Source organism: Trachurus japonicus, chromosome 15 (genome assembly GCF_045865225.1).
Source record: "Trachurus japonicus isolate A0001 chromosome 15, Traja_1.0".
In the NCBI taxonomy this organism is placed as follows: domain Eukaryota; kingdom Metazoa; phylum Chordata; class Actinopteri; order Carangiformes; family Carangidae; genus Trachurus; species Trachurus japonicus.
Window position 1 is genome coordinate 16,756,313 of NC_140921.1, and position 16,689 is coordinate 16,773,001.

The 16,689-nt window shown below is 43.4% G+C and overlaps 1 protein-coding gene across 4 annotated transcripts in view; it reads right to left on the bottom strand.

Annotated features, from left to right (window-relative positions):
* Positions 1 to 48: 48 nt before the first annotated feature.
* LOC146973449 (serine/threonine-protein kinase MARK1-like) overlaps positions 49 to 16,689 on the bottom strand; it is a 31,199-nt gene continuing 14,558 nt past the window's right edge. The window contains exons 4-19 of one of the 4 annotated variants that reach the window (XM_085800001.1): positions 11,206 to 11,254; positions 10,634 to 10,699; positions 10,166 to 10,236; positions 9,067 to 9,123; positions 8,722 to 8,958; positions 7,224 to 7,343; positions 6,384 to 6,483; positions 6,163 to 6,275; positions 5,853 to 6,054; positions 4,932 to 5,113; positions 4,668 to 4,759; positions 4,432 to 4,572; positions 3,614 to 3,865; positions 2,666 to 2,692; positions 1,930 to 1,974; positions 49 to 1,783 (exon numbers count right to left, since the gene is read on the bottom strand). In XM_085800001.1, coding sequence (XP_085656127.1) covers positions 1,438 to 1,783; positions 1,930 to 1,974; positions 2,666 to 2,692; positions 3,614 to 3,865; positions 4,432 to 4,572; positions 4,668 to 4,759; positions 4,932 to 5,113; positions 5,853 to 6,054; positions 6,163 to 6,275; positions 6,384 to 6,483; positions 7,224 to 7,343; positions 8,722 to 8,958; positions 9,067 to 9,123; positions 10,166 to 10,236; positions 10,634 to 10,699; positions 11,206 to 11,254 — 2,100 coding nt within the window. In that variant the 3' untranslated portion in view covers positions 49 to 1,437. The remainder of the gene's footprint in view (positions 1,784 to 1,929; positions 1,975 to 2,665; positions 2,693 to 3,613; positions 3,866 to 4,431; positions 4,573 to 4,667; positions 4,760 to 4,931; positions 5,114 to 5,852; positions 6,055 to 6,162; positions 6,276 to 6,383; positions 6,484 to 7,223; positions 7,344 to 8,721; positions 8,959 to 9,066; positions 9,124 to 10,165; positions 10,237 to 10,633; positions 10,700 to 11,205; positions 11,255 to 16,689) is intronic. The other 3 variants (XM_085800003.1, XM_085800002.1, XM_085800004.1) reach the window with 3 other exon arrangements.

The following is a 16,689-nucleotide window of genomic DNA, read 5'->3' on the forward strand; positions in this document are numbered from 1 at the left end:
AGTTGTGTTATCATGATACAGACATGGGAAATGAAATGAAAGAAATACAAACAAATAAAATCCTTTTTATTTTCTCCAACAAAGTGCACGCCTCAATTCTACAAAGCAGCACATTACAATGTAATGGAATAAATACAATAAAATCCGCTGAATTAAAAAAAAGAAAAGAAAAAAAAAAACACAAGCAAGGAGATACACAAGTACCTGCACAATCACACTGGTGGCAGGACTAAATCAGGCTCTTCAGAAAGGCTCGTTTGACACCAACTGCTTCTTTCGTGGTGATTGTTTGACTTTTCATGCATCTTCAGTCCTTTGGATAAAGACGTCCTGTCCTCTGCTTTTCTAAAGTAAACCAATTTAAATCCTGCTTTTTTTTATTTTAAATTGAGGACTAACCAAACTAACATGAAAGAAATACAGGTGCATACTCTCATGTTCATACACATCACCCTGGAAAACTTGTGCAATAGCAGCAGGACCTCCGATTCACTCGCCTGCTGCTGAGAGAAAATAAAGTGAACACATTTTCAGTTTTAACTGAAGTTACAACTAAGTCTATGTGGTGCAACTTAGTGTTTTCTTTTCTGTAGGCAAATAAAATATAACATAAAAGGCAAGGGAACACATCCCTTAATATTCCACAAAATAATTTAGTGCTCTTTAAATAAAATTAAAAACACTATTTTCATATGGTGGCTCTTAAAAAAAAGAATTAAAAAAACTCACAGACTGAAAGAATAATGCTCTAAGAGACATCAATTATATTAGGAAAGAACTCAAACTCCATGAAAAAAGACAGTATTGACAATAAAATCCTGTACAGAACTCAAAATCAATATACAATACAGTACCTGCAGATGTTATGCATACAGTACAATTCTCTTTTTACATAGTTTTAGTATGGACTCCAGCCTGATCTATATACTGACTTAACACAGGTGGAAAAGCGGCTATTTTTTTTAGCTAATTTTAATGGTTATTCAGCGAGGAGTAGATCTTGTAGTAGGCATTTAGAAAAAGAGATTGAAAACATTATTGCAGGATGGTCATTTTCAGTTGCATACTGCATGTGTTACATGAATGTGTCCTGCGGGCCGATGAAAGAGACAGAGAGCCGGACGGAAGAAAAACAAAATAAAATAAACGAGAGGTGGGAGGGTGGAGGGGGTTAGCTGTTTTTGCTATCTCTCTCTCTCTCTCTCCGTCACAGAGGTTAAACCTTGCACGATCTTTCATCCACTACCCTGTACAGTACATTCATGGCCAGTATTGCACGTTTACCAGCCGAGTCCACCCTGATTCTGCACGGTGAGGACCTTCAGTGCTGAATTTTTATTTTTTTTTCAAGTCCTGTAAAGTCAACACTAATCCAGTGATGAGATGAGACCACCGTAACCAGAGCTCGCCCCCCAAAAGACGGACCGGGATCTGCTGTCACAGTTTGAGCTCATTGGCAATTTTGCAGGCGATATTCTTAAAGGCGATGGACGTGCCCGATATCCTCTTGAAGCGCACGCCGTTGAGCGAGAGGCGGGGCAGCTTGCACACCTCCATCTCCCATTGGACCAGGTTGTCCTGGCGAGCGTCGCCGTGGACGCAGAAAAGCAGGAAGCGTTCTCGCTGCTCGTAATCGCAGCTGTTGGCGTCCAGGACCTTTCGGATCTCCCTCATCATTTCGGCGGGCTCCATGGAGGAGGTGGTCTTCATGCTCCAGGTGAAACGCAGCGAGCGAGGCTTGGAGTCCCGGCCGCCGTCCTCCTTGGTGTCGCCGGACGCGCTCCTACGGCGACAGAAGGAAGGAAGGAGATGACAGGAAGAGAGAAGTGAGCACAGAGGAGGGGAGGAGAGAGGGAGAGACGATGAGGAGGGGGGGCAGAGGTTGGTTACAGCTTCTCTGTGACGTCTACGTCGCGATCAAACTCTCACCTTGGTGTTTCTGTCCTGGCACTGGCCTCTCCCTCACTAGGCACCCTGAAATAAACCAGGAATACACTGTTAGTTACTCCCACAAGCTGATTTCAACACGAGTCCCCGCCCCACCCGCCCGCCACGAACACCACCACCACCATCATCATCATCATCACTGGACATGGAGAAGGGGTGTCAGGCATCATGCCAGGAAAGAATCCACACTCCTGTGTATCAGGGTTCAGCACACAATGAGGTGACTGTGACTTTTTGAGGCACTTAGTACTGTGGCACCTTCACAATAACCGAATGCATCCGACCGTCCACTGTGTGCTATACCTTTCCTTAATCCCCACTGATCCGTCCGTACGGAGCGTTAAGAGCGGGTTTCTAAAGTCTTAAGATCCGGCCTGCGTTTAATTTGCCTGATCTTTTTCTCTTATAGCGCAGCACGAGGACAGGGGAGAGTAAGGAGAGGACAGCCAGCGACTTGAGAAGCAGATATTGTGTCTTAGTAGAGGAGAAGCTGGTGAGCTGTAAGGTTTTGTTCTTGAGGCAGTGGACACAAGGGAAGGAAATACACGGCATAACAAGGGGGTCAGTAAGCAAGGATGTGGTGTGGTGGGCAAGTACGTAAGGGGTTAAGGAAACACGGGCCAAGGTCATTGTGGGCACAGAGTCTTTTTTTTTATTTTTTTATCTCTTTTTGGATGGGAGTGGGGGGACAGGTGCAGCAAGCGTTGTGTTCTCCTACCTCCGGGTTGACCTGAAAGACAGAGCTCTATGCGGAGAGAAGAGGAGAGAGAGCTGTGAGCTTCTAGCAGACGGGCCAGTGTGAAGGTGACACTGGGAGCTAACTGGTGTTTGGATCAGCAGCTTTTATCCTTTGCCTGTCATGTTGACAGGAAAGGGTAATAGCGTAGCATCTAACAATAAGCTCTAAGCATTGGGAATAAGAGCACATCTGTTTTCAAGAAGCTGGTAGAGCACGTGAGAAATTTCTTTGTTTTCACTGCTGGAAAAGTTTACATCATATTATCTGAATTTTTTGCACCATATGTTGTCTGTTTTAAACATTTAAAGCAAACCATGGATGATCCTTTATGTCTCCCACTGCTCTTGATGGTAAAGAGAATATCTCTACATAGCTTAGCTCTGATACTTGATGCTTTTCCGACCAGTGGTTACTACACTGAAAATGTACCGTTTTGAATATATACATGCTGTGAATAAGATAATATTCCATATTATCGTATATATATTATTTCCTCTTACAATTCATATTGTGGGCACCTGTCAAGCAAACATTAAGTTTGATATAAAGTTCTTTTTTAAACAATGACAGCAGCTGAGAGGCAGGAAAAATGTTTACATTACACAACATTATACATTATACAACATCTTAGTACCTAATCCTACAAACATTCAGTGTGACTATTAATTAAGGATGTTATTAATGTTACCATCCAACATACCTTCAATTATTCAGAGACATAAAACAGCATCCATGAGTTTATCTGACTGAGAAGGTAAAGAGGATTTCCTTCAAAACTGAACGATCCCTTTAACAATCTCTGTGTGTAAAGACACACACTTTGTTTTGTTTTTATCTGTGTTTTTCTGAGAGACTCGACTCTCAATCAAACGTCCCCTCTACGAGAATCTAGTGAATCGCCAGTGCAGCCGTTTTGTCTTCGCTCACCTGCGGACGAACTTGGAGGTGATCTTGCTGATGATCCCGGTGGAGGTGCCCCTGCGTTGCTGAGCGAGAGCCCCCGTGTCGTGGGACAGAGTGGGCGAGGCCGGCGGGCCGTTGTAGGTGGCGCTGCGGCGGTCTCTGAGCTGAGCTCCGTGGAAAGTGCTGCGACTGGTGGTACCACGAGGGAAGCGGTTCTTCTCCGGGGTACTAATACTGTGTGCAGACGGAGAGGTGGAGGGACCCCGCGGAGAGGAGCTACAAAATACAGACAGGTTATAGAGTTAGAGGTGTAAATTACGTAATAGTGAATTATACTGTCAGTATTACTTCTGTCATTTCATTTCATTTATTTGATCATATTTGCAAAATAATACAAACAGACGTATACAATCATTTGCTTTTGTTTTTGAATGATCAAAAGGCTGTAGGCTGAAGCTGTTGAGCCTATATGTGCCTACTCCTGAATCTTCCTATTGATATTTATGCATTTTATGTTAACTAATCACTCCCAAGAGTTGTGAGGGGAAAAAAGAAAGAAAACTCTGAATATGTACCGGTACCTTTGAAACCAGTAAAATGAAGATGAACACATAATCATAAATAGAACAGAGACAAAATAAGAAAAATATATATATTGAAGTTAATTTCAGGATTTAACATCTCACAATAACAAAGTACATTAATTAGAACAGCAGACATAGAGATCAATGCATCAGAAACGTTAAAAACAAACAACTTCACAAAGAGAAACAAAATCTGAAACTTGTATTGTGTAAGTAGGTAGTTTGTACTTTGATTTACCAGATGACGAGGCTGCTCACCTGGCTTTAAGCTCCGTGTTGTCGTCGATGGGGGGCAGTGTGCTCTTTGAAGGATGCCCTGACGAAGACATGGACTTAGTGTGACGCGGTCGCGTGGAGCTCATGGCAGTCGACGGGGTGCTACCTGACACCTCGGTTAAACTGGGGACAGAGGGAAGAGAGCATCACTACAACAACATGCACATGGAAACAGAGAACACACAGAGCTGAACCTGTAGCTCAGTGTTTGTATTTACCTGCTGTCTTTGCCATTAGGAATGGCCGAGTAGCGGTCAGTGGAGGAACGCTCGCACACATACGTGTTCCTGCGAGTCATTGATCCATTGGTCTACAAGAGGAGAAAGACACCAGAAGACATATTTTTAACCGAACTAATTACTGAGCGATGAGAAGATAAGAAAGGCACAAACAGGAAGCTGTGACCTCTTTTTCCTCACCATAAATTCTTTCTACCACCCTCATTTGTTCATGTGTTATCTGTGTGTTTTCTCCTTTCTCACCCCGACAGCACTAGTCGTCTTCTTCCTCTCCTGGACGCCCAGCGGGGAAGCGGGAACGTCTCCTTTGGAAGTGTTGAGCTCCAGCCGGCGCGCTCCGTCCCACTCCTCCCTGTGGTCGCTCTCCACGCTCAGGGCCTGGCCGCGCTTCGTGTACGACACCGCCGGCGGCACGGACGGACCAACTAAAGGAGCGGCACACGTACAGACACAGATGAACATCTCATTCAACCAGGGCGGGGACTCAAATTTACAGACGTTCAAGATGCCGAGGAACGTTTTTAGACAAAAGGATGAGGACAGTGTCTTCATTACAATGGTGCCAGTAAAAGCCACTCAAAGCCAGGATGTACACATCATCCAGTCCGTCAGGTATTATACTTCCGCAAAAAACAACAATTAGTTCCACACATTGTCGAGCTACAGAAGCCAAGGTGAGCGGGTACAAGGCAAAGCTGTTCCCTCCTCATGCTTTGAGGTGCTGGTCCAGAGGGAGCTACAGGAAAGCAGCCAGCCAGCAGATGGCGGCAGACACAATGGCCCCACATGACATAGAAGGAAGCTGCTACACAACCCGAGGCAACACATGGTCAGGTTGAGTCACTGCTTTGTGCATTTGAATAAACTGTTCAGGAAAATTTCGCCACAGTCGGTAAAGAAATTAGTCTAAGTGTGACGACCAAGTAACAGTTGTATTGAAAATCTATGAACACATAAGAACACAATGTGCTTCTTTATGTTGTTTCTATGAGCAAAATATTTATTTCGGCTTTATTCACCTCTATAAAAAAGCACTAGTCGTGTTTAAAATGCCCTAGTGCCTTTGCTCAGTGGCACGTCAGCAGCGTGGATACAAGCAGCTTCCCTCTACACAACACGCAGCCAGCAGCACTCTCAGAGCTGGGAAGGACGAGGTTACTTTACTTGGCTTCTCTACGACACCACCACCACCACCACCATCATCATCCCCACCATGATCACTGTAGCGGCGCTGCTTCTGATTGGCCGAGATGCTGCGCGTGACCTTGGGATGGGCGGGAGAAATGCTGGAGCTGTTGTTGATGTCGCTGGTCGGCCGCTGCCGCTGGCCCAGGATGCTGTTGGTCAGAGGCTCGCTGCCCTCGAACTGAAATGCAAAGGCGGAAATGTAAAAAAAGGAGGCGGAGCGGTTGACCCTGTTAAACCAGAGGTGACGATGTCAAAGACAAGGACAAAAGTCCCGGCATGCACCGACCTCTGGAGCTTTTCTGCCCAGCAGCAGGTAGGTGGCCATGACGTCATCGTACTTCTGGTTTTGTAGAGACTCTGTGATCTCATCTTTAGGGAAACCCATCGTCACCATGAGCTCTGATGGAGGACAGACGTCGGCGTAAATCACAGCGTTAGCATTGGACATGACATATGAACGTACACACGCATGAACACACACACACACACACACGCAGTTTGACACACCTATTCTGGATGAATCACTAAAGTCGGCCTCAGGCTCGATGTAAGGTTTCAGCTCCTCCTCCTCGTGACCCACATTCATCCAATGGTCTTTCATGATTTGCTGACAAAGAAACAAGACAATTAATGCACGTCGCATAGAATTAGTGCTACAGCAATTTATTTAGCGACATGTCATGAATCATGACTTACATTCGTTATTATTCACTATTCAACATGACAGTTAAGGGCCAGGCTAATGACATGGGAGTGGAGAAATGGATGACTTCTTTATAAAAATGTCTTTGATCGCAGGTTCAGCTGCGGCCGGACAACACTGTGATCAATGGTTGCTATTGGTGGAGAAATCTTTAATATTGAACTTTAGCCTGGTCCTGAGTGCAGGGGCGGTATCGACTGTGGAAAAGGTCGAGTGTAAAATGAACTGATATTGTTTTGCAAAGGAGAAACAAGCTCCAACCAATGCTCAACGACATGGATGCACTCTAACATGCAAGGGTTGCGTTGTTTTTATTTTGTTTTATATGCTTCAACAGTTGTATCTAGTTGTATTATTTGTAGAATGTGTTCATCAAAAGAATCTGTAATGGGTTTTTTTCTTCTCTTATCTCAGATGAACAATGTTTCCTAATCTCCTTCTGACAGGCTGTAAATTGTACGGCTCTGTTCTGTTCATAATTAACAGCAGCGGCAATTATGTGCTTCCAGATGACGCACAACAATCCTGCTCTAAATCATTAGGACTGCCTCTGTTCCACTGCAGGCCCACCGCTGTGTGTGTGTGTGCAACACATTTGTGAATGGGGAGAAAACAACTGTGAGGATGCAAATGCCGGTAAATACCTCCAAACTGCCTCGTTTGACAGGGTTGAGCACAAGTAGTTTCTTCAGCAGGTTTTCACAGTCTGTAGACATGTAGAAAGGAATGCGGTACTTTCCCCGCAGGACCCTCTCCCTCAGCTCCTGCACACCGAGCCACAGACATTCAGAGATGAAACCAATATCGGAAATTAGCAGTGCAGGTTTTTGTAATTATTGTCTTTCGGGAGCAATGCATGGAGGTGTAACAACAACATTATCGCAGTATTAAGTTGAAAGAGAGACAAAGCAAGCAAACAGTTGCCTATTCAGTCATCCAGCAGATACAGAGCATTATTAGCATTCACTCATCAAGCTCTGTTATTTGGTCCACATAAACTCCTGCAGCAAACCTCTCACTCATTTAGTTAGTAAATGATTCATAATGTTTACTGACGGTGCTTTTTAAGTGTGCAGTGGGCTTAACGCAGCCTTTTATCTAGAAACAGCTGCCTGTTGTGGTTTAGGACAAAAGGTTGTCAGACTGTGATTAAGTGAATTTGCTGAAAGGTACTTAAAAAGCTCCACAGAATTTAGGTAAGTAAAAACAATTGGGTGATAACTCGTGGATTTCACCAAGAAGTGCAACAGCTTTCAGATTAAATGTAGTCATGTGATCAATTCATTATTAGTACACTAACAGTCTACAGATCACTCTGGATAGCTATAAATATGAATAATAATTGAATGCTATAAATATTTTTTGACCTGCTACATTCACTGAAGCTTCAAGACTTTTCTTTTTCCAAAACTGTTAAATTATTATCGCAGGGTAGATTAATCTCTATAATGTCTCATTCCAATCGACAGACACAGGAAATTCCACTCTTAATTTAGTTATTCAAGTAACTCAGTTTGGGGTTGTTGTATCCTAATTCAGTTAGAATATCGCACTGTAGCACTTTGATTTTTCTATTTTATTTTTATCAGACAAAAACTGAATAATTTATGTATTTTGATGCATAAATGTATTGTTGTTGTTCTTGTTGTTGTTTCCCAGCAACAGAGGCGGCTGTGCGGTTTCATACTTAGTTCTGGGAGAGATTAAAGATCTCAATGCGTTTCAAAGTTGCCAGGGTGTGTCCTCTGAATATGTCTATGGGCAAAACTGTTTTTATATAATAGTTCTTACTTACTGCACACAAAGGCAAAGCTAAAAGTCTGCCATTGTAGAAAGAGGCAAGATGCCATGAATCACGTAAGGGGAGAAAACACCTTCAAGAAAAACAGAAATCCAAACCCAGTGCCCTTTGCAACTTTTGCAAACCTGGCTAGGTGGTGCATAAATAATACCATTACTGTTGGATTCTGTGTTAGAAAGGAGGTTTCGGAGAATAATAAAAGCCTGTAATAAAACAGGAAGTAATGTTGGTAATAAATATGATGATGGGGGAAGTGCATCATTGGGTACAGGAACAAGGTTTAAGGTAATCAACTACATACAGTAACCTGACACATCCCAAAAACCAGAACAAGTGCACACCTTTAGGTTCTGTCCGTCGAAGGGCAGAGAGCCGCTGACCAGTGTGTAGAGGATGACCCCGAGGCTCCAGACATCCACTTCTGGTCCATCGTACTTCTTTCCCTGGAAGAGTTCAGGGGCAGCGTACGGCGGAGAGCCACAGAAAGTGTCCAGCTTACTGCCCACGGTGAACTCGTTGCTGAAGCCAAAGTCGGCGATCTTGATGTTCATGTCGGCGTCTAACAACAGGTTCTCTGCCTGAGGTGGGAAAACACAAAACCATTCATTCATTTACAGAGTCTTTCTGAAGTTAAATTACATAGACGTGAAAAGAGCATCAGACAGATAACTAGTTTGGATCCTCACCTTTAGATCCCTGTGTACTATCCTTCTCTGGTGACAATACTGCACTGCAGACACAATCTGAAACACACACATACCATACACACATCATAAGACACTGACTGCAGGTATATTAATGATAAAAAAAGACAATGATGCATCACATTTAAAAAATAGTAGTAGCTATATGGATCTTTATGCAAAGCTAGAAGTTGTTTTGTCTGACCAACAGGCCGCAAGCTAAAGATATAATTCACTGTTGCAAAACTGCTACTAAATCAAATCGTAAAAAAATGACTGTCCTTTGTCCTTTATATTCAAAAACTCAGCTCAAGTTTACATTGCATCAAATATTTTTCACTGAAGCTCAGTTTAGCCACAGTAACGTCCTCAGTGATGATGATAGCAGTGGATAAAACCTGGAGGGCTTGATAGAAAACTGTTTGAGCATCACAGGGCTTGTGATCATATATTCTGAGGTCTAACAAACTACATTTTTCGCTTGAGTCGACACATCCAACAGTTGCTAGGGACAGTTGACGGGGACACTTCATGAACATACACCGGCATCAATCAAACAGAAAACGCGCTGTTCTTTGACAGATGACACTGACCACCTGCATGCAGTCGGGAACACACAAACTACCTTTCTAAATTTGACACATACACACACACACACACAGATAGACACACTGCCCACATCCTCTGAGTCATCTAATACCACCAAATGAGGGATTTTAATCATGGGCCAAATGGATGTGAAAATCTTGCTCTTGCTTCATTGAATAAAAAGAAAATTAAGCGAAAGACACAAACGTCCTAATTCTGTTCATTTCAGGGCATTAGCATAAAGCATAAAGGAGACTATTACAGTACATACTGTACATACAGTGGTGTAGATGCCTCACTGCTCTTGTAACGCCACTAGGTGTCAGAGCAGCATCTATAAGGAAGTTGTTCTCAACCCCCTGTTCTCCCAGACCAAGCTATCTGCACTCCATCTCTCCTCTGCAGTTGGTGACGAAGCTTGATCTTGGTGCATGCAGTGTTTCCCTCTGAAAACCGTAATGGAGTGACGACAGAGGTGCGAGCGCTAGCCTGCGATACTGTAATGATGACTCACCTGTCTGAACTTGGCCCTGGCCTCCTTCTCCTTCATCCTACCATGAGCCACTAGATAATCAAACACCTCTCCTGGGGTAGAGAGAAAAAACACAATCAGGTTATATTTCCTTTATCACAACTGGGGTTAACAGCAATGTTCATGCTCGCTGCGTGTGTGTGAGATATATAGTATAAGCAGCTACCAAATGGCACATTCGACATAAAAGCATTTGTGACAGTGACTGGTCAGAGGTCACAGATGTGTAATGATCAGGATGTTCTGGGATGAATATTACATTAGCAGCAGCTTGAACTTACATGACCTTGTGGTATACAGTGCTGACAGTGTTTTTTTGTAGTCTGTGTGTGTGCGCGCTTATCAAATTGCTCTACAACTGATAAATGTGGAAATAACAAGCAGGAATACGCTCACAAGATCAACCAAGTGTCACACATTTAGTGGATTATGCATCAACGCGTCACTCACCACCGCTGGCGTACTCCATCACCAAATAAAGTGTCTTCTCCGTCTCAATCACCTCAAACAGTTTCACTGCAGGGGGAGATTGGAGAGAGGGGAAGAGGATGAGGCTGGGGGACGATGAGAAAGAGCTACGTGCAACAGGACAGGTTTGTTTTTAGATTCTACATTGGTGTCAGCTGAGTTTACTTTTCTGGTTAGTGTAGGATCATTACATTAAAACTGATATCAGAGGCTGAATGAAATCTCAATGGAAAAAAATCGCAAAACAGGGCGGCACAGTAGAGCAGTGGTTAGCACTGTTCCCTCACAGTAAGACGTTTTGGGTTTGAACCCCTACGTCCAACCCTCCTGTGACACTGTAAAGGTAAGTGAATGATGGGAAGTCCAACCACACGAAATCAGAGGATCCCATGATCAATAAATACATGCTATTGTAATTAACAAGTGTGATCCCTGATTTTCTTGAATGATTATATTTCTTTCTCTAATCCAGCAGCAAGTTACGCTGGTTTCGTTTGCTGTTCATGGTCTGTTGTTTTAATGATGCAGTACTGTAGGTTCCGGTTTGAACGTACCTATATTGGGATGATTCAGTATCTTCATTATTCGGACTTCCCTGAAGAGCTGTTGAGAGACAGAGGGACATTATTTGATGCACTCAAAAACAAGTTGAATGACATTACAAGCGGCGAGCCTGCGTGCCCGCTCTGCGAGAGCACTTTTAGAAAATGTTATTAAGCACTGATTGGTGAGCTAAGCGAAGGAAGGGAGCTGAGCCACAATAAACTCTACACTGTGTATATATATTTGAAACTGGATTACACTCTGCAGGAACATGAAAGGACCTGAGGATCATGGGACTGCAGGACTGTGTAAAGCAATATGACTGATGCGGTGACAAAGTCACACTAAACCCTACCCAACACGGATAAGGAGCAGAATTACAGCTGCACTGACGCGCTGCAGTCCAGTCAGCTGCACATCCAAACAACCAGACAACAGCGTAACACACAGGCAGCTAAAGCAGTTAGGCATTTGCTGCCTAATATAAGCAAGGGCGTCTGAAAAAACAGCGATAAAAAAAAAATCGTATTGATGGCTTAGTCCTATATCTGTGGGTTTTACCACCAGCACCACGTTTAGCAGAACAGCCGAGCGCACTGTCGGCTTCAGACTCATAATCATTTAAAACCATGTCTCCTCCACAGTCTTGGTGCGACTGTTTATGTCATATGAGCTCCTTCAGCCACTTAGAGGTGCTGTTGAATCATTTACATTCTGCTGACTCCCGGTCGTGCTGCGCCGAGGATGTGTTTGAGTGTTAAATTTCAACACTCACTCAACTGGGATTTAGCTTCTGCTGCTACCGGAGACAGAACACAGATTTTTTTTTTTCCTCCCCATTGGCAGAACACGTTGATTGAGCGAAAAAGGCCACGAGTGATGCTTTCATCTCTCTCCGGCCAGAGAAAATCAACAACAACCCAACGTGTCATTACTGAACATGTCGAATATAAACATTAAAAAAATGTGGATGGACGCTGTAATGGTGTGTGTGTGTGTGTACATACGAGTGTGAGCATGCAACTTTTTCTAATGGTCCTTTTAAGTCTTACATAAGTGCTGGGGTAGTCTATGTTTCTAGGTCATCAAACGCAGCCATTATACCAGTGTGAGCAGGCCCGACTCTGTGGGACCTCTCCGCTACAGTCTGGTTCCACAACATGCAGGTACTCTCTGCCTCTCTAATTCTAGCTTCTGTTCTCTGCCTCTACTTGCTCGCCTGCCTTACCTTTTCTTTCTTTCTGACACCTCATCTCATTAGACCCTAAACACGCACACACACAGAGTAAAGACAGAGCTGCTGCAGAAGGCTTCAAGAAACCACTTGGTATTGTTTTTTTTCCCATAAAAAGAAGAAAACCAACAAAGACTCTCTTCACACTAATTCGTATTGTCTGTGCAGCCAAGCCCTGTTATACATTATTCCCCTGATGATTGTGCCATAGAGCTCCATTGTTACTGAAAAACTATTTAAAATGCATTAATGAGCTACACTGGGACACTGGTGACATCCTGAAAGAACATGGGAACTGTATTTCCCACATACGCCATCCTACTACTGAACTATTATAGGCTATATAAAAATGTGCATTAAACACCTCCAAACAGTTCTACAAATGGTCCATTATAGAATATAAAATATAACATCATATAATGTAATATCTATGTGTAAACAAACACATGAAAATACAAATAGGATAATGTCAAATGTGACATTTGAAGAAACATGGATCAGTTACTGTACACACAACTGAGAGCTCCTCTCATAAGATTTTAAAATTATAATTTTAATGTTATTAGTTTTTGTGTTATTATAACTAGTCACATATACATACATTTATATATAGTTATCCAATGACACAGTGTCCCTTTAGGAATGTAGTTGTTCATATCTGCCTCTCTGAATGTACTGTGATTCCTTTGTGTCTACTGTAACACTGCAGGCAGTTTAATCAAGTAATCTATTTGTGTGTTTATTATTTCACATTTTAAAGTAATGTCTGTGTATGTAGATTCATTCAGTGTTTGGTTATGGGACCAGTGTTTTTGCCCCCAAATCCTACAGTTCCTGGGAGGCTCGGTGTAGTCGGCTTCTCCTGTGTGGCCAAACGCAGCTCCACATTCATCAGCTGCTCTGTGGGCCTGAGAGATTCCCCCATGGTAACAAAGTCAATTAGAGTGGAAATACACTGACACAATAACCAGAAGATATCCTGCACTACACAAGAATAAACACACAAGTGACGGTCTCAAATATGCATCTCTCTCTCTCTCTCTCTCTCTCTCTCTCTCTGCATCCATCGAGACAAGCTCTTCATTATTCTGAATGAGTGATAGACCAAGGAGTCAGTGTTTTATCTACATCTCTTATCTTTCCCCCCCTCTCTCACTCTTGTTTGCGTCATTGCCCTAAAGCCCTTCACATGGGAAGCACGCGTGCAGCCACTTGGAAACAAAAATTAGAACAAATCTGAGAAGGGCGGTGGAAAACGACAACAACGAACACAGTGGCAGTCAATACAAGCTCAATAGGGATGTAGCTGCCATGGTGGCTGACAGCAGATAATGAGTTTGGAGTTTGATCCAGTCTAGTACAAATATCAATAATATCTACAGGCGCAAAGGGGAGTCACAGCGTGGCATGAAGCAGCTTTTGAGGTGTGTCTGGACATTAGCAACAAATGAATATTTGGGCTTCCTCTGAGGGAAAAAAAATGACCTTTCAAACAAAAACGGTCCATTCAGGTGAGGAACTGAGACAGTGAACGGCCAAAACGACAATTGCTGCAAAAACAAAATGCATATCACACACATGAAAGCACGCCGTTTCCAATGTGCCTGAATCTCAGGAGTCTGTGCCAGTGACCTACTTCCCACCGCCTAGGGGCACCCAGACTCCCAAACTAGCCTTAATTACAGCAGAGTCCCCGTGCAGAAGGAGCAGAACAGCAGATATCAGTCTGGGAGCACTTACAGGAACTGGCTGGACTATTTCAGTCACAGCAGCACAGCTGCTCATTCAACATGGAGATTATTGATAGGATGTGTAGCCTGGAAGACTTCATCCCTCTAATGAGTGTGTGTTTATACAAGTTTTGATTTGCACAAAAAAGTTCCTCAAAACCACAAATCAGTAAATAACAATGTCCGCTGTCAGTCAGAGGAAGAAAGTGAGAGACAAAGAAACAGGTGGGCAGAGGGATCGAAAGTGTGACTGACATTCAGTGTCCTGTCCTGTCCTGTCCTGTCCTGTCCTGTCCTGCCCTCCACTCCTGAGGTGCTGAAAATAACCCCTACAAGAAAAGGCACATCTCTCTGTCTCCTGTAAAGATGTGCCACTTGCTATTCATGATCTTTAACTCCACGAGTCAAGTCAGCAGCAGACTTCACTTTTTCTTCTTTGGCCCATTCTACCTCTCCATTAAAGCCAAGACAGCAGCACTGAGATCTCATCCATGGACAGGTAAAGCTGCAGCTTCCACATTTTGGTTTGTATTATAACACTGAATATTGCAAGATATAACTTTGAAATGCCATGCTGTAGCAGCAGCATCGCTTATATTTCAAACATCATTTACATCATGATATTTAAACTGGACTGTACAGAGACACTGTAACACTGTGTGCTATAACTGTGCTATCTGTCCACTCACATTCTACTCATCTGAACGACAGCAGAGCTCCTCTGGCCCATGGGCTCCACAGCGTTTCATAGGCTAATGCAGAGTGGCAGGCATAAACAACAACCATTAACAGAGCTTGACCCAATGGTGATCTTTTTACAACTGGCAGAAAAAATAACACGTGTTGTTCTGACAACTATCTCTCTGTCTCAAAAACTAGAAAACTGCATTCACTTGCAGATTTAATGTAGCGAGACTGAAGGTTCGCACTGCGGTTTAAGTTTAGTTTGGCTTTTAGATTTTAGTGTTTAGAGAAGCTGTCAGTGTCATTTACTCTCTCGCTCTCCGTCTCCCTGTTTTGCGTCACAAATCAAACAGTCCTACGTTTTCTCAATGCACCTTGCATTTTTACAGTGCGGGCTTGGATTTCGTCTGCATGCGTGACCGGGTGTTCGTACTGTATAACCTTTAACATGTCTGCGTGGAAGCGATGAAAAGAAACAACTCTTATTTACAGATTAGAGGAGAGACAGAGAGCGATGGGATGGTGGGATGAGAGCAGTGTTTGCTCAGTGAAAGAGGGGATTAACGGAGAGGCCTATTTTAGAGCTAAAATGCCCCAAAAACCATGACAACGTCAACATCCCAGACCACAGATGACTTGTGATGCGTTTCCTGTGGCGGATCTAAGGAGGTGCTTTGGAGGCTCAGCTGACCTCATTTCCTGTTACACTGAAACCACCACAAAGTCACACCAGGGCAGAGAGCGCCAATGGGCCATAAAGGAACAGATCAGAGCTTCATTCTAACCTCATGACTCACTCTGCCGGCCGCTTACCTCTTTTTAAAAACCAAATAATCCAACGGAAACACACGGCCGACGAGGACAAGCTTGGGAAAATAAGTGATGAAAACATGGATGTTAAGATCTGACGTCTCGGCTCTTTGCCTCTGCGTTGTGAACTCCACTTTAAATACTGAGTTAAATGAGGAGGAGGGCTGTGAGTGGAAGCAAATTAAATTAAATTAATGGCTTCGGCTACACAGGTGCAGAAATGAATTCATGCATGTGAAATGTTGCCAACACTGTGACTGATATCCTAAAAAAAAACTCAGGTTCTGCCAACGTAAAAAACCAAAAGGCTCTCCTGAATCTGTCTGTATGTGTGTGTGTCTCTATGTGTGTGTGTTAATGTGGTTGTATAGGAGCTGCCAGAGCACTGGCTGTGCCTACAGTGCCAGATGGTGTGTGCCCACAGCCTGGCTCCTATGAGACCATAAAAAGAGAGATCAGTGGCATTTTGACGGGGTAACATGAAAGAGCCTCCGTTAACAGTGAGTGGATGAGTGATGTGGCCAGTCCAGACCTCTCCAACCTCAATGATACACACACACACACACACACACACACACACTGACCAACAAACAGGACCACAGAGGAAAAAAGTGAAACAATATACAATGAAATATATGAATTGTTCACTTCTATCAGCTCTAAAGCAGAGGAGGAGAGGTCGAGTCTTCAGATGCAACAGTGGATCCTTCAACCTCGGCTCTTCATGCATGTAAAAAAGCCTGAGTCACTGAATCAATAATCGCTCCTGTCTGTTGTTTATATCCGCCTCTAGAAATAGCCGGCTCAGCTATACAGAAAAGCATTTTCAAACCATGAAACTGTACACCATGCTGATTAATTTATTGCCCCACAAGCTGTGTTGCACAACTAGTATATGGCCACTTTGTCAGAGATGTTAAGAGGGGAGAAAACAAAAAACGTGTTGCATGCTGGCTTCTTAAATCTTACGTTCATTCATTCACTGTTTTATTTCCTCGCTGTCATCCCAGGGCGAGGGTCATGATGGGGAAAGAGCA